The sequence below is a fragment of the Sarcophilus harrisii genome, chromosome 2 (genome assembly GCF_902635505.1).
Source record: "Sarcophilus harrisii chromosome 2, mSarHar1.11, whole genome shotgun sequence".
In the NCBI taxonomy this organism is placed as follows: domain Eukaryota; kingdom Metazoa; phylum Chordata; class Mammalia; order Dasyuromorphia; family Dasyuridae; genus Sarcophilus; species Sarcophilus harrisii.
The window spans coordinates 383,977,559-384,002,250 of record NC_045427.1 but is presented as its reverse complement, the minus strand read 5'-3'; the positions used below and the strand labels follow the sequence as shown (position 1 = coordinate 384,002,250).

Below are 24,692 nucleotides of genomic sequence, written 5' to 3'. Positions count from 1 at the left end.
ATGGTGACCGGGGTAAAACTAAGATCTCCCAAAGTTCTCTGGAGATCATAAAAGATCTGTGTCTTTAGGAAAATTCTATAATTTTGAAATTGGAAGATTGCTTGACACATTTTAATCTCAGCATGCTTTAAAAAAATATGGGTGAAAATGTTTGTTAATCCTTTTACCAGTTCATAGATATGAAGATTGGGAACAAATGTTATTGAATTGTTGAACAAGAAGTTGAGATTCGATATCACTGTAAAGTGTAGTTGAGTAAAACGGAATTTTGAGAACTGATGAAACTTTTGTAGACCTAAAAGAATTTTCTGAGTTTACCTGTTTAGAAATGTATTATACTTCTTTCTCCCTCTTCAAGTTATCTTGCATTTGTTCATCTATATATTTGCTCATGTGTACATTTTACTTTTCTCAGGAGAATATAAATATAGTCATATATAAGGGTTTTTAATCTCCAGTGCCTAGCATAGTGCTTGGCAGATTGAGAATATATATTTGAAAAAAATGTTTATTAGATTGGATAGAAGTGGTCAGAGTCGAAGAGCTAAGACTGGAATTAACTTTAAGTCCCTTGCTCTGGCCAGTACAACTACATTGTCTCTTCCTCAAGGAATCAACTAGGGAGAAAGGACAAACATAACTCTTAGGGAACAATACAATACTTTATGCCATACAATCCTAACCTTAATTAGACTGAATGTTTGTGCTAAAGAAGTCTGGGGGAAGAAGTAGTCACTGAAGGCTAGAATAAACAGAGCAGCTTTCTAGAAGTGGGAAGAGTTCAATTGGGGCTTAATGGATGAGTAGGGAGAAGTGGGAAGAAAATTCTAGGGGACAGATAATCAAGCAATAGAATTAAGTGTATCATACAGTTGGAAACAAAGGTTAAAGTGCAGAGTACTTGCAGAAGAGATTAAAGAGAAAAGTCAGAATAGCAAATTCTGGATTGAAGAGTTTGGACTTTATTCTGTAGTCCATGGGAAGTCGTGTAAAGGCCTTAAGCAGGAAAATGAAAGAGTCAAAAGTGTGCTTTTTCAAGTTGAACTTAACAGCCTGTGAAGAGTGAACTGGAATAAGAGATGACATTTCCCTCTTCCATCCATCCATTGATCACTGTGGAACCTTCAATTACATTTCTTCTTGGTTTCCTTCTTTACAATCCATTTCTTTTCTCACCCTCCAGAAAACCATAGATGAACTAAATTCTCAATTGAAGGTCTTCCAGTCCAAGATGAAGAGAGTAGAAGAATCTATCCTGAGCAGAGATTATAAGAAGCATATTCAGGTAGGATCCTTTGAATGCAGTAGTCTTAATCCTTAGTGTATTTGGGTTTTAGAAAATCCAAAAATGTCCCAGACAAGAGAAATGATTATTTATCATAGCCACATCTTAAAGCTAAAGTATAGTGTCCAGTTCTGGGTACCACATTTTAGGAAGGACATTAACTAGCTGCATTAACAATGTAAGAACTTAAAACCATGCTATGCAAGGATTGGTTGAAGAAATTGAGGATGCTTAGTCTGAGAAAGAGAATACTTGGGGAAAACATGCTAGCTTGGGAACTAGGAATCCTGAATAAAAGTAGCAGAGAGGCAGTTTTTGGCTCAAAAATTATTAAATGTTTCCAAATAATTATAATTACACATAACTATAAATATAATTAATTCAATTATAGTTTTGTTTAATCTACTACATGTGTACTTGTAGTTAACAAAAGATGTTATATATATTTTGAAATTTAATGTACATTAATAATAACAATGAATCCTAATAATAGCTCCCCTAAAGTATAATGAGTTGTCTTGGAGGGTAATGAATTCTTCCTTCCCTGGAAGTCTTCAAAAAGAGGAATGTGAATGGATGAATTTGTCAGAGAATCAGTCAGAAAGAACTGATTTTTACCGAAGTAAAGACTGAACTAGATGAGATTCCTTCCAATTCTTAAAGAGCCTGAAATTTTGAGATTCTGTGATTCAAGGCAATAAGGAGGGATTTTGCAGATAGCCAAGGCAGGCCCAATGTGTTACTCCTTTATGAGTGGGGGGGCCCCCCAAAATTATTGGTAGTGAACAAGACCTGGATGACTGATCTCTCAATTTTATTGATGAGGAAACCAAAGTCCAGAAAGGTTAAGTTATTTGCCCAAAAGCATAATGACAAGTCCTAGACCTGGTAAGTGAAGAAATATGTAAGTAGACTTTATGCTTCTCTGTCTAGGATTATGGGAGCCTCAGCCAATTTTGGGAGCAGGAGTTGGAAAGTCTGCACTTTGTCATAGAAATGAAGAATGAACGTATCCATGAATTGGACAGGAAGCTGCTCCAAATGGAAACAATGGTAGGAAAAGGGCTTCTCTGTCTTATCTTTATTCTTCCCTTTCCTCAGCAATTCTTCATATCACTACCTTCTCACCCCTGTCCCTCTGCCACAGGGGCTTTTCTCTCTGACAGAGCTCACTGACTTTGAGGATTGAAAGGGATCTTACAGATCATGTAATCCAGTTCCTTTCTTATATGAATTAGAAAATTGATGTCATAGAAGAGAAATGACTTCCAAAAGTTATATAGTGAGTTATTGGCCAATTCCAAGAATGGAACCGTGGCCTTCTGACTCCCAAGTCATAGCTCCACCATGGCAAGAAGGAGCCTAGAGGGTTGTGGGGAAACTCTGTCTCTGGAGGAGACCAAAACAAAAATACCCTTTCTTTCCATATCAAGTATGAACTCTTGAACAGATGGGATGCTGAAACAAATAAATAAGTAAAATTTTTAAAAAGATCTTCTTGTTCAAATAGAAATCAAACTGTATTTTTTTTCCTTGAAGTCCTTCTGTCTCTGAAAGTCTAGTATTCTATGTTTTGGTGACTCTAGGTAAAACAGCCTATATCTGCTAGCCACTTCAGTGACAGATTTTATGAGACAGAGGATGAACTTTTTTGCCTAAAACAAATTTTAAAAAATCATTTAATTTCTTACTATTCATTCAACCGTTATTGCAAATACTAGAGAGTTGGCTGCCTTCATTTAGATATGTATTTAATTGAGCCATCATTTAACTCCTCTGGTGTCTGTTCCCTTTCTTTTTGATGCTTCCCAGAAAGAGAAGTACCTCTCATTAGAAGAGAAAATTACAATACTGCAGCAAGAGAATGAGGATCTTCAGGTCCAGGGACAGAATCACCAACGGGTGTCCAGGTAACTACACTCCTACTTTTGAATTCCCATCTTCCCTCTCTAAATAGCAATTTTATGTGTGAGAGTCTGGCAATTAGGTGGATGTAGTCAAGATCAGGAGGCATCTCCAGTGGCTATGTGATTTGCCAGCTGTCCTGGGAAAGTCTCAAAATTGGAATATCTGGTCTTTCTCAGCCCACCCTTGCCTCTGCCAGTCAGTACCCTGGATTTGTCTTCTTTATCTTGACTTTGCCAAATTCTCTCTGACAAACAAGCATGTGATCATAGATAAAAAGTATTTCCCCCTTCTAGGGCTCAGTTTTCCCATCTATAAAAGTTTCAGGGGTTAAACTAAATAATTTCCAAAATCTCTTTACTTCTGACATATTGTGAGTCTGTGAGTGAGCAGAACTTTATCTGGTGGGAGGAGGAAGAGGACAGGTTAGAATCTAGAGGAAGGAGAAGGGGTATGTGTATGTGTGTGCATGTATATACATTGGTAAGAAAATTATAAAATCACTCTTCAAAGAGTGATACATAATTCCATGCTGAAACATCTTTAGAGCACACTGGGCCAATTAGGGACTGGTTCCTTGGAGAAGAGGACTTTAAAAATTGGGGTGGGGTTTTGGTTTTTTCGGTTTTGTTTGTTTTGTTTTAAGCAAAGAAACTTTTAATCTTTTTATTTTTTCAGTTCTAAATTCTCTCTCTCCTCCCCTCCCCCATCCTTTGAGAAAGCAAGAAAAACAAAACCCCATTACAAATATGTATAGTCAAACAAATTTCCACATTAGCCATGTTGAAAAATAAAAGGAAGCAAAAGAAAGGAAAAAAACATCCTTCAATCTTTATTCTGAGTCCATCAGTTCTCTACTTGAAAGTGAATAGCATTTTTCATGATGAATCCTTTGGAATTGTGGTGGGTCATTGTATTGATTAGAGTTACTAAATATTTTACAATGGATTACCTTTACCCTATTGCTGTTACTATATAAATTATTCTCCTAGGTCTGCTCACTTCATTTTGCATCAATTCAAATAAATATTCCCAACTATCCCTTTCATTATTTCTTTCCACCACATTCATATACTCTAACTTGTTCAGTCATAGGAAATTGAGGTGATTTTTAATGAAAGGGAGGAAATGAGGGATTGACTGAGAGAGTTAATGAGTCCTTTTCTTGTGTCTTGGGTTCCCAGCTACTCAAATAGGACAACTAGCTGTAGGGCAGACCGCCATATCTGTATCTGACTCTGGTGTCTGTGTCCTACAGGCAGCTCTCAGAGGATCTTTATCTTGTCCGAGAGGCCCTGGAGAAAGAGTCACAGCTGCGTCAACAGATCCAGCAAGAGAAAGAGGAGCTGTTATATCGGCTTGTCACCAGTGATTCCCCAGCAGCCTTTCCGCTGACCTCTACTAAAGTGTCCTACCTTGCCACGTAGACCTGGGAACTCCAGCTGTGGGGATGTTGAAGTAGGACCAGTGGACAGAAGACAAGGAAAAGTCAAGAAGATCTCCCTTCTTCATGCCATTGGCCCCTCTAGCTGCTGTCATGAGCTGTTCTCTGCCATTACAGGCAGCCCAGGGACTTCCCCCGAAGCCAGACTAAACTTTTCCCGATGGACAATAGCAGGCAGGAAGGGAAGCCTTTATTCATAGGCAAGAGCACGGAGCTGACTCCTGGGTTCCTGTCCTGGCTCAGCCCCAGACTCACTGTATGACCTCAAACAAGTGATTGTCCCTCTCTTAGGTCAAGTGAAAATGAAGGAGTTAGATGGGAGGATAGCCACGTGCTGTTCTTGTGACATTCTACAAGTTCTTTGCCACCTAATTCAGGGCAAAGAGAGGACTGGAGTTTTTTTTTCTCCCCAGATCTTTGGAGGTTAAGGGCACCTATTCTGTTTGCAGATATATTATATCTGCTTTTTCCTGTCAAAATCCCCCTTTCCCCAAGGGGAAATAGAGAAACAAGGGTAGTAGGTGGAACTGGCCCTCTGAATCCCAGAGGCTAGATCCATTTTAGGACAATTCCTTGTTTTAGGGCTCAGGTCACTGTTGTACCCTCCCTCCCCAGAGAGCAAGATGCTCAGTGGTCCCCACCATGGCCTGTAGCCTCTTTGGTCTGGATATACCCAGCATATCTTGATAGCAAGTTCTCCAACCCAACTTCTCTTTCCCAGTCATCTAGGGGTGATCCTGAAGTACTGCAGCATTCTCCAGCTCCTAGATCATTTCTATTTGTCTGGATACCCCAAATAGATGCAGAACCCTGGATTAGGAGAATCCTCCTGCCAAGTCTTCAGTCATCCACCTGCCCTTCCTTAATCCTCCTCAGCTGAATTGATACAGGTCCAAAAAGCAAGATTAGGGTTACAGGTGTGAGAGAAACTAAAGGAGACCCAATCCTTTTCCTGGCCCATCCCCTCCCCTTGTACCTTGCCTTCTCCTGGGCTTCCTGCTTTCTCCATTCCTGCTGGGGCTCAGTTGGGAGCCCCAACTGAGAAAGATGAAATACCAGGCTGTCCCTTGGAGATTAGCACTTTTATTGGCAGCTGGAGATTCCTTTTCCTTTGAAACTGAGGAAAATTGGGACCTTCTTTCCTGATGCTCCTCCCTTTTTTGACTTGGCTTCCTTTCTGAGTCAGTAAATTTAAGAACATCAAGTGTTATCTCTGCTATTTGCTCACTGTGTCATTTTGGGCAAACAGCTTAGATTCAAAGCCAGAGCTCAAGTTTTATGATTTTATATAATTCTTTGACTAGATGATCTCTCAGGTCCCTTCCACATCTAATCTCCTTGGGGGTCTACATTCTTTGATCCACTCCTCTATGAACCTACAGTGTTACTCAGATATAATCTGGGTCCTAGAGGGAAAAAGGAGACACTTAAGCACTTTGCAAGGAGAGTACCTTGGAAAGGGGTCAAGGTAGTGAGCCATGGCCCCAGATCCTGATCTGAATCCTACACTTCCCTTCAGGTAGCACTCCTATGTGTGTGAATGGTGTGTGTGAGTATGTGTATGTATGCTTGTGAAAGGTGTGTATGCATGCAAGTGAATCAGTGCGTGTAGTAAAGGCTACAGTGAGCCATTGATGCAAGCCAAGATTTTGAAATAAAAAAGATTGTGTAGCATCTTTATTTGGCCTCCACCTTTATCTTGGGGAGGGGGAGGTGTGGAAGGGGGTAGCTTGTTGCTATAGGATCAACTTGAACAGTGAGGGCTCAGCTCCTGAGCTTCATTCCCACAGATCTGTTGAGGCTGTGATGGGGTTAAATATTTGCTAGCTGGGGGAGAAGGGATTAATAATAATGGAAGGGGAAAGGGAATTCATGGTTCCAGACAGAAAAAAAAAAGGATGGGGGCTGGAATTTAGGATCTAAAGCAGATATTGGAGGGGTTGAGGATTGGGAGCTTGGGTCAAGTGGCTAGAGTAATGGTTATTTATAACAAATTTAGATGAACAACACTATTGGAGTAAAGAAAAATCTATCCTCTGACTAGGGTAATTGAATTGGACCACCTACACTGGGATGTATCACTTACTCTCCAGGTGCCCTCAGGTCAAGGTCCTGCAGTATAACAGTTTAATGGTCACCAGCCTTGTCTGTTGAAACTAGGATCCTGGAGGGCTGGAGAATTCGAATCCGGGTGCTGGCTGTCGAGGTACCCTGCAGGTTTGTGGCTCGACAGGTATAGATGCCTTGATCTTTGACCCGCGCCTCCTCTATATATAAGATGCTCTCCCATTCTTGCTGTACCTGTCCAGCTCTGCGCACCACACTAGAACATTCACTGACATAGGGTGGCCGACCTACCTGTGTGGGAAGAGAGGGTATAGATTAGCATCAATCAGAAATCTTTCCTTTTGCATGCCCAATATTATCCCCAGCAGCTATCTTTATTGCTGTCCCTTTCATCTCCATGGGACTTCTCCCATCCTTGATGTCATGTTTAATGAAATCATTTAATGGAAAGATCCATGATTTCTGGTCCCTATTCTGGTTCTGTTGCTGACTATGCAATCTTGAGAAAACTATTTTCCTTCTCTGGGTCCAACACTCCTGTACGTATGGAGATTTAAAAAGATACTAAAATTATTCCTAGCTCTTTAGTGCTATTTTGAGATCATGAATATGAATGTTCTATTCAAAGTGAAGGACACCACTAGTGAAAACTAGGTGGTACAGTGTATAGAACTCAGGGTGTGGAGTCAGAAAAATCTAGAGTTCAAATTCAGCTTCAGACACTTATGGCTGTGTGACCCTGGGCAAGTCACTTAACCTTTTTTGCTTTAGTTTCCCTATCTAAAATTAGCTGGGGAAGGAAATGGCAAACCACTCCTGCATTTTTGCCAAGAAAACCCCAAATGGGGTTATGAAGAGTTGGTACACTGAAACAACTGAATAACAACAACAAAAATAGAAACTCTGTAAACATTCTGAATCTCCCTTATAGTCACATACCATAACTTATTCAGCCATTACCCAACTGATGAACATCTACCCAGTTTCCAGGTCCTTGCCATTATAAAAAAAGGCTATGATGCTTGGCTTTTAAGAACACAAGGGCATAAAGCATTTAAATAAAACTAGCATTTATTTATACAGTTCTTTAAGATTTGCAAAGCACTTTATATATTTTTGCATATGATCCTCATAACAATCCTATGAAGCAAATGCTATCATTGCCTTCTTTTTACTGAAGTAAATGCAAAAAAAAAAAAAAAAAAAAAAAGATTTGCCAAGGGTCACACTATAAGAGGCAGGATTTGAACTTAAGTCCTGGTTCTTAAGAGCAACACTACCCAGTGGGATTCTTAGCTGTCTAAAGCAATGGAAAAAAATTCCATAAAAGTGGGTATGATAATGAACCACATTTTCTCCTCTTCAAGTTGTTGGGTTATAAATTTGAAATATAGAAAGAGTTATGATTTTTTCCAATGTAGGACAGTGGTTCTCTTTTTTTTTTTTTTTTTTTTTTGTTTTATTTGACTGATTCTTGATGTCTCATTGAGTCATTCACTTCTATTCATTCACTTCCATTTATCTAATTCTAATTTTTAGTGAATTATTTTCTTCAGTTAAGTTTTTTACCCTCCTTTTGCATTTGGCCAAATGAACTTTTAAAGGAGCTATTTTGTTCATTGAATTTTTTCCCATTTCATCAATTCTATTGTTTTCTTTTTCCATTTTGCCAAACCTAATTTTTTAAGAAGTGGTTTTTTTCAATATATATATTTTTCCATTTCACCAAATGTATTTTTAAGGAATTGTTTTCTTCAGACAATTTCTATGTTTTCTTTTCCAAACTCCTGCAAAACTCTCATTTCCTTTCTCCATTTTTCTTCCAACTTTTAAAATCCTCTTTGAATTCTTCCAAGAGAGCCTTTTGAGTTGAATAGCAGTTTATATTTCCCTTTGAGTCTTCATCTAGAGATGTTTTGACTTTAGTATCCTCAGGTTTAAGATCTCTCCTATCTCCAAAATAGCTATCTATTATCAGAGCTCTTTTTTGCTTTTTTGATCATTTTTAAAGGTTGAAATCTGTTCCTAGGATACAAGACAGATTGTCCCAAGCTTCTTCTACAGGGTGACTGGGGTTTTAACAGTGTAAAACTAGAGCCAGTACTGCTGGCTTCCTCCTCACCCTGAGTGAGTCTGGCCAAGTTCCGCTTATTATGCTGCAATTGAGGGGCTCACTGTTTGCCTTCTGTAGTTACGTTGGAGGTCTCACAGCCAGTCTGTTGATTCACTGGCTTCTGAACCAGGATAGAGTAGCCAATACTGCTATATTTTGGCTAAGAGGCTCCTATTAGATTCCCTGTACAGGCCCTCTCTGTCCTGGAACTACTTGTGTCATGTCTGCACTGGGCCAAGTCCTCTCCTGCCTGATTAAGGCAGACCTTTTATGAAGTCTTTTCAAGAAATCTTCTATTGGAAATGTGTTACACTCCCAATATTTGTGGGTTCTGTCACTCCAAAATCTGTTCAAAAGCTTGATCTTATATTAATTCTGAGGGAAGCCAAGGAGAACTCAGGCAAAGTCCTGTCTAATCTTGGCTCTGAAGGGCAGTGGTTCTCAAAGTGTGGTCTTTGACCACTGGGGTTTTTCTTATTAAAAACTCTTTTCATAATAAGATTATGATATCATTTATTTATTTATTTGTTCCATTCCAACTACATATCTGCAAGGCCAGATTTTTTTCATATTCTTCAACCAAAGCAAATGCATCATAACAGATTAAGCATAAAAGGGAAGGAAAGAGAATCCAGCTGTCTTCCACCAAGCCAGACACTAAATAGATTTCAAAAGTAAGCAAAACAATGGTGTTTTTCTCATTAATTTTAAAAAAATATATAATTATTGGTTGAAAAAAAGATATTTTTGTTAAGCAATGGGTTTACTTATTTTTAATGAATTAGTAAATATTTTTAAATGTTATCAGTTTTTATTTCAAGTGCAGTCAGTATCAATAGATGCAACATAAAATTTTTTTGGAATCTTCATAAAACTTTTAAGAATATAAAGATATTTTTGACACCAAAAAGTCTGAAAACTGGTGATGTAGAATATTTGCAGATTATAACTGTATAACTTATTATAACAACTGAACAGGTTGTTCAGTGGATAGGCAAAGTGCCAATCAAGAAGACCTGAGTTCAAATTTGGCCTCAGAATTACCAGCTGTGTGATCCTGAGCAAGTGGTTGATCCATTTTGTCTCCGTTTCCTTATTTGCAAAATGAGCTAGAGAAGAAAATGGCAAACCACTCCACTATCTTTTCCAAGAACCCTCCCCAAAAAAAGTATCAAAAAGAGTCAGACAAGACTGAAGTAACTAAACAACAACAAACTTATCTTTTACTTAAAGTCCTAAAAAATTGCCTGAATTACATCACAGTTAAGGGACTTATACAGAGTTAAATAGTGAGTAGAAATCAGAACACAGGTCTTTGATTTTAAGTCGAACAGTCTAATCACTGCATCATGCTGCTTTTAAAGCTTTGAATCAGAATAGTAATCCCCCTTTTCCCATTTATTTAGCAGTGTATGCTTTTCATAACTGATCTCATTTCTGAAGTTCAGTGGTCACCTAGTCAGGTTTCTGGCCTCTTTCCTTCTGGTCCAACTTGCATAAACTGTCCAAATCATCCTCCATTTACATAGATCTCTGTGGACTCCTCATTTTCTCAGAATAGAATACAAACTCTTCAGCCTGGAATTTAAGGCTCCACCTTAGGTATCTACACTTGTCCCCAGAACTGTCCCTACATGGTTTCTCTATTTTAGTCAAGGTGATCTCTTCCGTGTCTATGTATTCCCTGCTTATTGCCACTTTCCTGCCTGCTCAGGTTTCCTGATTTGTTTCTACTTAGCTTGTCCAAATCTTTTCCAGTCCCAGATTAAGCCCTTCTTTTTCTAGGGAACTCTCTGGATTCTCCATTCTACTTTCTCTGATAACCTATACCATTCATAACTCTGGGTTAACTTTCGCTTTTCTTTTCTCCCTCTTCTCCTCCTTTCTCTTTTCTCCAATCCCCTGGCTCTATCCTCCCATTTTCTCCTCAAATTCTACTTCTCTTTATCTTTCCCTCTTTTTTCCCCACTTTCTTTCCCTCCTATCCCCCCTCTTCCTATTACAAATGTTAGCTCTATTTCTTTAGCTAGAGAGTAAGCTTCTCTCTCCCTCCCTCCTTTCCCTTTCCCCTTCCATTCTCCCATGTGTGTTAAATACATTTCCTCAATTTAAGATTGTTTCTCTCCCTTTATCCTTCTTCCTTTCCCCTTCACCTCCTCTTGCTTATGAGTGCTAGCTATATTTCTTCTGCTAGAGAGAGCAAACTCCTTTCTCTCTCTCTCTCTCTCTCTCTCTCTCTCTCTCTCTCTCTCTCTCTCTCTCTCTGTCTCTCTCTTTCTCTCTCTGTCTCTGTCTCTCTTTCTCTTTTTCTCTCTCTCTCTCTTCCTCTCCTCTCTGTCTCTCTCTCTCTCTCTCTGTCTCTGTCTCTGTCTCTGTTTCTCTCTCTCTCTCTCTCTCTCTCTCTCTCTCTCTCTCTCTCTCTGTCTCTCTGTTTCTCTCTCTGTCTCTGTCTCTCTTTCTCTTTTCTCTCTCTCTCTCTCTCTCTCTCTCTCTCTCTCTCTCTCTCTCTCTCTCTCTCTGTCTCTCTCTTTCTCTCTCTGTCTCTGTCTCTCTTTCTCTTTTTCTCTCTCTCTCTCTTCCTCTCTCTCTGTCTCTCTCTCTCTCTCTTTCTCACACACACACACACTCACACACACAAACTATTTCTCCCCCCCCCCACACCTAGTAGAGGATGCTATAAACACATAGCAGGTGCTCAATAGACATTTGTTGATTGGCTAATTGATACCCCTCTGAGATAACTAGGGCAAGCTATTATGTTACTCTATTCCCATTTCCCAGATGAAGAGCTCACACTGTGAGTTAGCAGTGGCAGAACCAACACTAGGATCCATGTGTCCTAGCAAACCCTAGTTGCTCCTCCCGACCTCGTTGCCCAGATCTCATTCTGCCTCCTTCATCTTCATCCCCATGTTGAATGCCTCAGAGCTTCCACTAGGGCTTCCCTGGCTACCCTGGCTTCTCAGCATTGCCCTCTTGCATTCTTCCACTTACCAGCTGCCCTGGATACTCCCAGGTGAAGTCTACAGTGATCTCAGGTTCTCCCAGAGCAGTGCAGGTCACATTGAAATTTTCTCCCAAGGAAACAGAGTTTGTTGAAGCTTTAATGGTAGGTTTGGGAGAGGATGATGGGTCTGCAGGGGGCAGCAGAGGGGAGAAAAGGAGTCTGTTTTACTTCTAGGCAGACAAAAAACACAATGTATCATGGTTGACCAATAAATATTGATGGGCAGGTAGGGCTGAGAAATCAACAGACTGACAGGCATCCATGTGTGAGGACTTTAGAGAGAATCAAAATGAGCAAGAAGAGGAAAGGGATCCAAATAGTTTGAAAGGTCTAGAGACAGAGGATTGGACTAGATGACCTCTGAAGCTTCCTCTCTAGCTCCAATTGTCAAGAACAGCCTCCTCTGAGTCTTATTCCCAAGAGAGGACAGGGTGTGTAGTGGGCTTGGAGTCAGGACCCCTGAGTTCAAGTCTTAGCTTTTACCATTAACTATATAATCATTGATAAGCTACTTAGCCTCTTGGTGTCTCAGAGATCCTCAAACTTACAGGGTCTAGATTATCATAGCACTGGGTAAATTGTACAATACCATTGAAATGAAAGAAGCTATTGGGTTCATTTGCATCTTTCAGATCCACCTCCCCAAGCAGCTGCAATGGGATAAAAGCTAGAATAGCAAACTATTTCAGCTGCCAGTTAACTGAGCCTAGCCTTCTGTTACTGCCAACACCTCCCAAGTGTCTTCTTTGATTCCTGACTCTATGCTTAAGTCCTGAGTTCCTCCCCCTTGTGACCTTCAGTTTGCTCCCTCCCTCCCCTAGCTTAGAGCCTGTGGCTGGATATGTCATTACTACTCCAGCTGCTGTTATCTTCCTCCCCTTCACCCCAAGGCTTAAGGCTGTGTTAGAGTTTTAAGCTTAGAATCCTCTTCCTCGGAACCTTCCTTGCTGGATCCCTAACTGTAGTGATAATCAGCTTGGGACAATATTATACTTTCAGCCTTGGTCTTCAGAGAGAATAAAAAATGAAAATAACACAACTACAAATAATTTGCAGGTTAGATAGCATTAGGATCAAAGAACAGACATGAAGTCCAGTTTTATTCAGACCAAAAGAACAATCTGATTGAGATCCCTGAATCTAGTTTACCACATTCTTTTTTAATTTTTAATTTTTTTTCTTGTATTCTTCATTCTAAAGTCTCAAAGTTGGCAGAAACCTCAGAGAGTACCTAGTCCAACCCATCCTTTCCACACCCCAGAAGAGTTGTTCATCTACACTCTGCTTAAAGACCTCTAATGATAAGGAAACTCACTATATATGAGTTCATTCTACTCTTGGACAGATTTGATAGGAAAATTTTCCTTTATGGTGAGCTGAAATCTCTTTTCAAAAATTGGTACTCATTGTTCCAACTCTATCCTCTGGAAAGAGGCAAAATATTTGCCAATATCATGACCTGCTAAAGACTTCTCCAATAATAATATCTAGCATTTAAGTTTAGCCAAGCACTTTACATATATTAACCCATTCGATCCTTATAAAACCATATAAGCCATATGCTTTTATTATCCCCATTTTACAGATGGAAATTGAGTCTAAGAAAGATTAAGTGACATGCCCACAATCCCTTAACTAGTAAATGTCTGAGGAAGGGTTTGAATTCTGGTTTTCCTGACCCTGAGTTCTGATCTTCTCTCCCCCTCCCCTTAACACTACCATATCTTCAAATCAATCTTCTTGTGGCATAGTTTCAAGGTCTCCCCAACCTGGTTACCTCCCCTGGATGTGTTCTATCTTCTCAATTTCTCTCAAAATAGAAGCCCAGAAGGGACACAATGCTTCAATAGTAGAGTGCTAGATTTGGATTCAGGAAGACAAATCCTACCTCAGAAACTTAAAAGCTCTGTGACTTGGGACAAGTGACAACTCCCTGGGCCTCAGTTCCTCATCTATAAAATTAGATATTGGATTTAATCACTTTCAAGGTCTCTAGCTCTAATAAATGATCCCATGTGATCTGACCAGAAGAAACTGATGGGGTCCTTGGTCCTTGGTAGTTAGATGGACATTGACAGGACAGAGCCTAAATTACTGTGGCTACCCTCTGAGTAGCTCCAGAAGCACAGATATGATTATCTCTTTAAGTGGACATTTTGTTTCTTAAGTAGGCCTTTTGTCCTTTGTCTACATTAACAAAATCATTATAATCCCACAATTTCTGTATCCAATCAAAAGGACAAATTATGATGTCAACTTCTATGGTTATTTTTCCCCTATAAAAGATCTACCAATACCCTAATCTCTCCCTTTTCCCCAAACTCCTTTTTTAGGTATTTAGCCCTCCTTATGGCTTCAAGGCTTCATTCCAACCCTTTGGCAGCAAGTTCATCAGGACTTAATATCCCTAATGGTGTCTTTCTCTTTGTTAATGGCTAAAACTCCATTTTGGAAATTAGCCTGCTATCATATCAGCAGCATAATAAAATTTTGCTCTTGATTCGGAGAAAGTCTAAGCCTATAAATTCTTTTGAGACATCTCACAACACTGGCCCGAGACCTTCATATATTTTTGGGTCCAAACCCCATACTCCAACATTTGGTAGATGGGGAGTCCTAGAACCCCATCAGAAACTATCACTCATATTATGCAAGATGTAATGCTTTTATTTTTCATCTGTCAAATGAAGAAGTTGGATTTAATCACCTCTAAAGTTTCTTCCTGCTCTACATCTATGAACCTATTAACATTACCTAAGACCACATGTGATACAGATTCAAGTCATGGTGATGAGAGAGAAACCAGATAGCCCTGTAAAGTTATGTAACATTACCAACCAAAAGTTATACAAACTTAAATGGTCTTACATTCTCTGGATCCAGGAAGAACCTCCAGAGAATGACTCTTTTCATATTCAAACCTAAATGGCCCTACACCTTCTGGAACCCAGAGGATGTATCTTTTCATATACAAACTCAAGTGGTTTTGTCTATTCTGTTCTATTGTTCTATTTCTGTATAAAGTGGGCCTTCAGAAAATGTCTCTGCAAAAATCTTTTCTCTCTTGAGAATAATATTGCCCGCCAAGAAACCCATTATCTTGGTGTCTTTCTAACAATAAAAGCCTTTTTATCACAGCCTTTGTGTAAGGGAATTTCCTTCACTATGAGCACCTTGGAGAACGAGGATCACCACCACCCTGCCCTCATCACTGGACTGTGGGCATAAATAGACTACAGTATGCTACAAAGAATGAACTGTGGATGAGGGATGTGTCATTTCAGAGAAAGAGCAATGGAACCTGGTTCTAGAGAACCTGGGTTCAAATCCCACCTGTGCTACTTATTATTTTTGTAAGTCATTAGGCAAATCATTTGATCACTATAAGCCCAAATTTGATTATTTGTAAAGTGAAAGATGCTGTAAAGTTTTATAAAATCAGACATTATACTTCTAGATCTATATTCCTATGAGTATATATATCACCAAGGATGTACAAAATAGTAAGAAGGAAAAAAGGCTCACTGAACTGGGGAATGAAAGAGAAAATTTGGGCAACCTTGGGGCTATCTTGGTATCTTTGAGATTTTTAAAAGCTCAGAAAAAACTTATGGAAGGCTAATTTTAAATCTGACATCATACACAATGTAATCCTGAGCAAGTCACTTAATCTTTGTTTATCTCAATTACCTCGTCTGTAAAATGGGTTTAATAATATCACCTATCTACAAAGATTCTTGTGAGGATAAAGGAGACAATAATTGTAAGGTTAATACATGTTTTTGAATCATTTTTCAGTTATTTCTGACTCTATGACCATTTGGGGTTTTCTTGGCCAAGATGCTAAGGTGGTGTTACATAAATTATAGAGAAAGAATTATGATAACCAATATTTGGGGGAGATTCAGAGCTCTTCCTTCTTCCAAAATTCCCAGTTTCTTGAAGATCATTACTATTAATGAGATTGAATTAACTCTTCTAAAACTTGTTCGGACCCCATACAACCTTACAAGGAATTTAATATAAAGGGGGGAAAGTCCAATTGTATTCTGCTCAAACTTGGGGGAAGATAGATACATCCTTTTATCTAGATAGCCTAAGACTGGGGATGGTCTAAGAATAAATATAGTTTCTCTGTCCAAGAGTGATGTGATGTCAGTCTCAACCCCTCATTGAACTCATATCTACAAACTCTCACAGTCTAAATACTGTGAACCAATCACTATGATTGGCTTTGGTCTAAGAGATGGCCAAATGACCATACTTTTATTAATAATGTTACCCAGAAACTATCTCTCTTAAACTTTTAAAATCACAATATGTTAGCTATTATTATTATTATCATTCTGGATTGATAAAAGGACATGAATAAGAATTTAGAGAAAAAAATATGGAAGAGTTATGATATGTACCAATGAAGAAGACAAACCCATCTAAGTAGAGCATGGAACTTGGGAGTCCCAGAACCTGAATTCACATTCTGACTTTGCTTCTTACTACCTTTGTGACTTTAAGCAATCAACATAATCTTTGGGGCTAATCTGTAAAATGAATTGGATTAAGTGATATTAAAGGCTCTTTCCAATTTAAGAGGCAGTTATGAATCCCAGTGGATCAAGCAGTAGGCCTGGAGTCAGGAAAATCTGAATACAAAGTAAGTGGTTAAGAAATGCTTGTTTTCTTCTTTATAGATCTTTATAAATCTAGGTTAGTGGTTCTCAAAGTATGGTCTGGAGAATCCTGCGGATCTCTGAAACCCTTTTAGAGGGTCTACAAATTCAAAAATAGTTTTTATTTCTAATATGGTAAATGTCTATAAATATAATCCAGATAAACAAAAACTCTTTGGAGAGATCCTCAATAATTTTTAATAGGATAAAGATACTGAAAACAAAAGTTTGAGAACCACTGATCTAGGTTATCATCATGCTAGTTTCTATATCATATTCTTGATTTATATTGAGCTTAAAGGCTTCATTTTTTTTCTATATGAATTGCTACTCTTTAATCACTCATTTCCCATCCTGAAATTGTGTCTATAATGCATGTTTTGTTTTTTTTTACCCAAATGCAAATCTTTACTTTTGTTCCTGTTCTTGGGAAAAACCTGAAAATTCCCCATGTCCAGCCTCTTTTTCTCCTAATTATCCCAGTATAAAACTTAAAGTGATATAAATGAGTTGCCTATCATCAGGATCAGCCTCATTTCTCAGTTGTCTCTGTGCAGGACGAACTCATTTTCTCCTTTGGGCTCCCCCACACTCTCTCCTTGTTAGTCCTAACCTTTCTTAACTAAAACCCGTCCTTTCTGTGACTGTCCTTTTATTTCCTTCATCCCAAAAGCCTGGGCCTTCTTTCCTTGGGAAGATAAAGAAGTTTCCATTCTTTATACACAGATAGCTGACTGCCACAGTCATTTACTATGTATGCAAATAGATATCCACAAGCAATATAACCAGCATTTCTGTATACACTGAAAATAATTTATTTATAAACCACACTTAGATGAAACCAGAATTGGGGATAGGGTGCAGGAAGACAGTATATCTTAATTATATAATAATGTGTATAAAATATACAGATTAATAATAAAAAAATATACTCAACATATGTCGTAATTACAACCTATAAAAGGCTCACATTTGTTGAGTCATTTTTCAATTATGTCTGACTCTGTGACTTCATTTGGGGTTTTCTTGGCAAAGATACTAGAGTGTTTGCCATTTCCTTCTCCAGTTCATTTTACAGGTGGGGAAACTGAAGCTAAGAAGTTTAAGTTACTGGCACAGAGTCATATATCTAATAAGTATCTGAGACCAGATTTCAACTCACAAATAGGAGTCTTCCTGACTCTAAACCCAGTAATCCATCCATTATACCACCTACCTTCCCTAGAATCTCACATAGAAGGATCTCACTTAGGACAGGCTAAAAAGAATATATGACAAGTGTTGAAGTTTCATTAACTATTAGGTCCAGGAGTATGTGAGTAAATGTTTAACAAATAGCTTTTGGGGGATAAAATATACATTTTTAAGTTCATTTTCTCTATCACTTTCTTAAGTAGAGACAACAAAACAACAAATCAAACCCTGAATTGTAGCATTGGCAGATTTCCTGGTTAAGTCCCCTGAGACAGATGTTTTACTTAAGGAGCTGGGGCTAAAAAATCCAAAATTGCCCTAATTTACTGTACCATCTCAGGCCCAGGCCTCAACTCTCCCTGACTTAATCCAAGGCTCTAACCAGCCACCAACCCCCCGAGGCGAGTTCTCTTTCCCACCCCTTTCAGCCTGTATACCCCCTCTGCCCTGTCCCCTTCTCCTCAGACCACACACTCACAGTTGATGTAGATCAGTATGTACTTGGTAGAGATCTGCCGAATGCCCCCCAGGCTGGCCATGCAGAAAAGAGAGCCAGCAAAAGAGGCTCGGGGCCTGTGGATGGTGAAACCCTTCTTCGCATCAAAGGAGATGTCCACTCCATCCACAGAGACCTCCTCAGGAGGGAACTCCCTGTGCAGTGTAACCTGGGCCTCAGGACTGGTCACCTGGCAGGGCAGCAGGGTTGGCTGGTTGGTCCGAAGCTGTACCACTTCATAGTAGTCTTCAGTGGGAACAAAGAGCTCCTGGAGATCTAGAGTGGGAAGGAGAGGGAACAGAAGTCAAAGGAGAGATGCAGTCTCAGGACAAAGGAGGCTCTGTTGGTCTTTACTGCGACCACCTGAGATCCTAGATTTCCCATTCTCTGTACTCATCCTCAAGAGTATGACCCTCTTGTATTTTTTAAAAAATTATTTTATATATTTTAAATATATAATATAATAATATATAATATGTTTATTGTGTTTTATTATTAAAGCTTTTAAATTTTCAAAACATATGCATGAATAATTATTCAACATTAACCCTTGCAAAACCTTGTGTTTCAATTCCCCCCTTCTTACCCTCTTCCCTAGATGGCAAGAAATCCAATATATGTTAAAGATGGTAAAATATATATGTTAGATCCAATATATGCATACACATTTATACAATTATCTTGCTGCACTTTGTATGTTATCTTTAATTAAATTCAGAAACACCATGAAAAGGATGTTGGACTATCAGGAACCTTGGATTATAGCTCCAGCCCTGCCACTTACCATCCTCTACGTCTTGGGACAAAGAATTTCCCTTCTAAAATCCTCATATCTGTAAAGTGAGGAGACTGAACTTCATGACATAGAAGTGGAGACTAGCCATGCAGAATTGGACACAAATTTTAAGACAAAGTCAATGTGAGGATTTGTTTTTCTTGAATTCACTCCTGAGTTATAAGAAATTATTATGTTATAATGGAAGCATCTGGGTGATACAGTGAATAAAATGCTGGACCCAAAATCAGAAAGATATGAGTTTAGATGCAGCCTCAAATACTTACTCGATAAGACTAGATAACACTTACTATGACTCAGTGTATTTATCTGTAAAATGGGAATAAGTAAGAGTACCTACCTCCCAGGGTTGTTGTGAGGATTAAAATGAGATACTATTCATAAAGTGTTTTTCAAACCTTACTGAACTATATAAATGTTAGTTGTTATTACAAGGAGGGCTTTTATTTTCTTTGATGGTGGTAGGAATAGAGTTATAGGGAAGAATGGGAGAGGTAGTGATAATAATACCAAAAAAGAGAGAAAAGGGCATCAATGAAACACTTTTAGAAACACACAGAAAAGAGCAGAAAAAAGCTCTAAAGTAACACAGAAAAGCAGGAAGTGTAGTCACTACTCTTTTTAATGTATGTTTGGTATATTTTTTTAAAGTAAGTTTTGCATCACTGAGATCCATGGGATTGTATACAGGGCACTTATTCTAATCTTTGAATAAACAATGTTCCTTTTTGCTGATGGTTGTCAAGTTCATCATAACAAAAATGAAAAAAAAATTGAAAGAAGAAGAACTATTTATCCAAATATATTTATAGTACTTATAGTAGCACAAAATTTGGAACAACTAAAATGTCCAGTGGTTGAACAAATCTTGACATGTAAGAGTAATGGGATACAGGAGAGTCATTAAAAATATAAATATGAAGAATACTTGTGTAAAGAACTGTGTAAAGGCACATAGAAATATAAAATAAGGAAAATAGGATTTGAACAATGTCCATGTTAATTAGAATAATTTTTATAAAAAACTATAGTTATAGAGATTCAAATGAAAACAACACGAAGGGAATAATGGAGCAGGAATTATTAATCTGTTAAGAGTTTTTTTTCTGTAAGTACTTTTGACTACTAGTATTGTGCATAAGAGATTATATAAAGCAAAGTATGATTACATTCAAGAATTTGTCTAACTTCAAGTAAATGAGTCACAGAGGGAGAGGGAGGGGTTTACAACTAGACAATCTAAAGGTTGTATTTATGGTCATAAAATATTAAAGAGTTTAAAAGAAGACATTAGTCCATGAACTAAGGCCTCTAGGGAGATTTTATTTAGGATCTGGACAAGAGTCACAAGGAAAGATAAGACTTAATTGACTTGTAATTTGCATAAATAAAGGGAAGAGCCCTATTGATGAGATCTAGATCCATCAAACTATAAAATTACAATTAATTTGAAGTGAAAATTCATTTTTATGCCAAATTCCTAATAATTTTTTAACTAAAAATATAAAATGAAGCAATTGGATTAATGGAACTCTAAGTGCAGCTCTGATGTTCTATATTCTGTGTTCTAAGGCCCCTTCTAGCTTTAACATTTTGTGTTCTAAGGCCCCTTCTAGGTCTGACATTCTATGTTCTTGCTTTAAGACTTTTCTAGATCTGATGTTCTGTGTTCTGTTTCCTTCTAGCTCTGACATTCTATATGCCATACATACCTGTAAAGAAGACAAAGGTTTTCCCCGTACGATCCTCAACATCCTGACACTCACTGTTCCGGCAGTACCGGGACCAGCAGCTGTATTCTCCTGTATCTGCAATGGTTGAATTCATCACCAGGAGCTGGCTGTATTGGGTAAAGTGTTTGATTCTGGACAAAAAACAAACAAAAAAAAAAACAATGATAACAAAACAATGAAGGAGGGATTTCGGGAAGCCCATGAGGAAATGACCCAGGCTGTCTTTCAGTCCCTTTTCCCAGCTATATGAGGGTCACAATGGTAGCAGCTTTACCCATGAAACCCTTGCAGGCACCCATCCCTAAGTTTTAGGCTAAGCCATAGAGAACCAAGGCTCAGTGTCTTGGCACAAAACCAGTCAGGCAGTTGGCTTGGTTCAGGCAGCAACCCACACCTTTTCCTCTGAAGGGAGCCAGAGAAGGAAAGCTATTCTGCTACTTAGAGGGAGTTGCCTTCCACTGAGCTCCAGGATTCTGCTTAGGAGAGCCTGACGGTTCAGAAAATGTGTACCTTTCTTCCCTATCCCATGCCCAGTGTTATACCTGAGCCGCCCCTCTCCTTCTTCTTCCAAATAAACTGGGAATCTCCAGCGGACAGATTTCCCCCGGCATCGAAGCTCCAGAGCATTTCCTGCTTGCAGGCTCAGGGAGTCACCCACCTTCTGGAATTGTCCCTTCCCTACCACCTGGATCAAAATGTTAGGAGGTGAAGGTGTCAGGGCCCCAGGCACCTCAGTCTCCACTCCCAGTCTTATCTTTCTGCCTCTCGGTGCCTCTGGGACTTTTTGGCTGTCAGCTTGTTTGGGCTTCTTGTGACCTAGACCTTTAGAGGACTTCACCTCACTGGGGTCTGCAGGTTTAGTAATGTTCTTCCCCACGTCCTTGATAGCTCTGGTGGGCCCTTGGCTTTTTGCTGAGACAGAGACACAAAGAAAGCGAGGAAGAGGAAGAAGAAAAAGAAGAGGAGGAGGAGGAGGAAGAAGAAGAATAAGAAGAGGAAGAGAAAGAGAAGGAAGACTGTTAGCTTGAAAAAAAATTTATATTTACCACAATCTATTTTCTTTCCCTTTCTTTACTTTGACTAAGAAATAGCAGAATCTTTGGAACAAATATACCTAGTAAAGTGAAACAAATTTCTGCATTGGATTTATCCAAAAAGAAATTTTATGTCTCATTTTGCACCTTGGGCTCAAGAAAGATAAGATTTTGATTATCATTATAAGAAGCAGAGATTGATTTCAAAATTACCTTCTCAAAATTCTTTCATTCTTTAGGGAGGTAGGCAGCAGTCACTATTGGAAGAGTGTCTTTTGAAGGTGGTACTATTTTTCATGTTATATTTACAACATCTAGCATAGTTTCTTGCATAGAGTAGGTGCTTAATATATGCTTGTTGGATTGTATTGGCTATCCTTTATATGATGTTTTCGGTCTTACAAAGCATTTTATACCGATTATCTAATTTATTGCTCAAAACAAGTCAGCCTGCTGAAGGAAGATAATGCGGGGCTCAGTACTCACTAATGTGTTATAGATAACACTTAAATATTATTAAATCTATTTTACAAATCCAAGAGTGATAGTTATTGACAGGATTCAAACTTTGGTTTTCTGCCTCTAAATCCAGAGATCTTTCCACCACAGAATAATTATCACTCAGATGAGGTAAAGAAGGGTACCCAGAAAACAAAACATCCCAGAAAGGATTGGTTGGCAAGAGCAGTTTTGAAAGAGCTTACTCTGAGGTCTCCAAACAGAGGCTGTATAGGTAGATTGCTTAAAAGGGATGTGGTAAAGGGTATGTTAGTGAAATCCTTGATGCTTAAAGATAATGATAAGTTTTTGTGTACATGCTGTTATTCATGAAATCCTGCCTGGAAGATAATGCCTTCTTCCCTGCCCCCCTGGCAGGACTTACCTCCCCCCTTAGTGCCAAAGGAGGAGCTGTCTAGGTATAATCACAGGGCAGATTATACGGCCTCCAGCTGTCAGAAGACAACAAGGCACCTTCCATGCTGGGCCTCCTTCAGCACTGCTAGACTAGACAAAAGGTAGCATTGTGGGGTGGAGGGAAGTTGAATTTGGCACCTTTTTCTCACCCTTCCATGCCTTCCACCTTTCTAAAATCCATTCCTCTAGTATTCCCTTTGCCTCTCTCCATCCTCTCCCTCCATCCCTTCTCAGAAGTGGTTAGCATGTCTCCTTCTTGCCTCTTCTCATTAGTAGAAACCCAGAAGATAACCTGGCAGAGAAAAGTAGGAGTCCATCAAAAAGATTTAGAGTGACTCTCTTGGTTACCATAACATGAATTTGAAATGAATTTCTGGGCATGTTAATCAAAGCATTCAGATCCAGACCAATACTCTTATTAGGAGAGCACAAAACACTAAATCTTTTCTACGATAGTAATAATAATAAAGATAGTTATATCTATATCCATTTATATGGATGTCTATAGTGTTTTGAGGTATACAAAGTATTTTTCTGACAATGGACCTACCAAGTAGATACTACAAGAATTATGATGCCTATTTTCTTGAGAAGGCAACTGGGATTCAGTGATGTTAAATCATTTGCCTGAAGGTCAAAAGCTAGTGAAAGTCTGAGCTCACATTCCTAGCTTCAAAGCCAAGGTTTTTTGGAGCATACCACCCCACACCCAGAGACAAAAGGATAAACTTGATGACTCGCCAAGATCTCTTCCTACTCGAATTCAGTGATGGAATCTGGATCTACAACTTATTACAGACAAAAAAAAAAAAAAAATCAAGGCTCAATTCCTGTGTTCATTATTGATGGTTCTGTGCTTTGCCTTCAGAGAACCCACAGATATCTTGGGTGGAGGAGGGGATTCTAGTCCAGTCATACACCATGGAAGGATAATGGGAAGAGGTAGAAATGGAGAGGTAGAATAGATAGATCCATACCTGAGATCACACAGAAGAACAGGACAAAAGCCAAAAAGCAGACATCTCTGGGGTTCATGGTGGGAGGGGAACTGTAGGAGCTGAGATGTTGATGTGGCAAAGGCTATCCCAGTCTGGAGAAAGATTCCCCACTCTCCCCTTTCTGGCCTCTATGTAGGGAGAAGGGGAGGGAAGTGGTGAGAGGCCCCCAGTGGCCAAGGGGGACCTGGAGAGTGCCCCATTTCAAAGGCAAATCAAATCTTGACTCTGGGCCTTTCCAAATAATATTTTCCTCTTTCGAAGGGGTCGGGTTCCTCCCACTGACATGAAAGGAGCTATTCAGAACTGGACTCAAGAAAACAAGGTTGCACAGTCAATGGAGGGAAGGGGTGTTGTAATGGTGAAGAAGAAGAGATGGGAGGATGAGTGTAGGGGATGCCCCCCAGAGGTGGGGTAGGGGTGGTATCCTTGGAACAAGGAACTGATCCAATTACAGTACAACATAAGTCCCGCTTCCAGAGACATATTTTTCATCTTCATCAAGGAGAAAGAATTAATCATAGAGTCATAGAATCCCACAGCTGGAAGTGATTTCAGAGCTAATCTGGTCCAATTCCTGCTAGAAGTCTAGAATCACAGATACAGTGCTAGAAAGGACCTTGGAAGACATCCAACTCCCCTCACTTTACAGATGAGGAAACTGAGGCTGAGGGAAGTTAATTGACATTCCAAAGTTTATCATGAGTAAATAACCAAAGTAAGATTTGAATCCAGGTCCTCTGACCCCCAATACAACATACTTTCTACTAAAACCCACTACCTCTCCTACTCCACTTTTGGACAAACAATCAATTCGTAGGATTTTCTTTGCATTGATCCAAACTATGCCTCTCTTGAACTCCACAATTTCCCCCCACCCCCACACCCACTGCTCCTAGTGCTGTCCTGTGGGGCCAAACAGAACAAATCTAATCCTTATTTTGCCCTTCAGATGAAGACAGCTCTGAAGTCCTTTTATCACATCTGCTGCAAAGCAATGTTCAAGGAGGATGAATTTGGGGAAGATGCTCCGGAGGG

At 39.1% G+C, this 24,692-nt stretch overlaps 2 protein-coding genes across 2 annotated transcripts in view; one reads left to right on the top strand and one right to left on the bottom strand.

Annotated features, from left to right (window-relative positions):
- Window positions 1-6,314, top strand: part of CCDC69 (coiled-coil domain containing 69) — a 37,341-nt gene extending 31,027 nt beyond the window's left edge. Inside the window, exons 6-9 of the mRNA XM_012551868.3 lie at window positions 1,184-1,285; window positions 2,219-2,338; window positions 3,098-3,195; window positions 4,449-6,314. Coding sequence (XP_012407322.1) covers window positions 1,184-1,285; window positions 2,219-2,338; window positions 3,098-3,195; window positions 4,449-4,617 — 489 coding nt within the window. The 3' untranslated portion in view covers window positions 4,618-6,314. The remainder of the gene's footprint in view (window positions 1-1,183; window positions 1,286-2,218; window positions 2,339-3,097; window positions 3,196-4,448) is intronic.
- A 97-nt stretch (window positions 6,315-6,411) lies between these two features.
- On the bottom strand, window positions 6,412-23,694 carry LOC100920599 (platelet-derived growth factor receptor-like protein). Its single transcript, XM_003756738.2, has 6 exons — window positions 23,637-23,694; window positions 21,253-21,622; window positions 20,690-20,841; window positions 18,164-18,457; window positions 11,809-11,948; window positions 6,412-6,992 (listed from the first exon to the last, which is right to left on the bottom strand). Exons 1-6 carry the CDS (start codon window positions 23,692-23,694, stop codon window positions 6,762-6,764), a joined length of 1,245 nt encoding a protein of 414 aa, XP_003756786.1. The 3' UTR covers window positions 6,412-6,761.
- Between the last annotated feature and the right edge of the window lie 998 nt (window positions 23,695-24,692).

What these genes read in the sequence shown, in the direction of transcription:
- LOC100920599 (XM_003756738.2), bottom strand. Translation starts at nt 23,694, where the DNA reads ATGAACCCCAGAGATGTCTGCTTTTTGGCTTTTGTCCTGTTCTTCTGT. An exon ending in GTTCTTCTGTGTGATCTCAG is followed by an intron (nt 21,623 to 23,636) that starts GTATGGATCTAT and finishes TCTCTGTCTCAG; the next exon opens with CAAAAAGCCAAGGGCCCACC. An exon ending in AACCTTTGTCTTCTTTACAG is followed by an intron (nt 18,458 to 20,689) that starts GTATGTATGGCA and finishes TTCCCACTCTAG; the next exon opens with ATCTCCAGGAGCTCTTTGTT.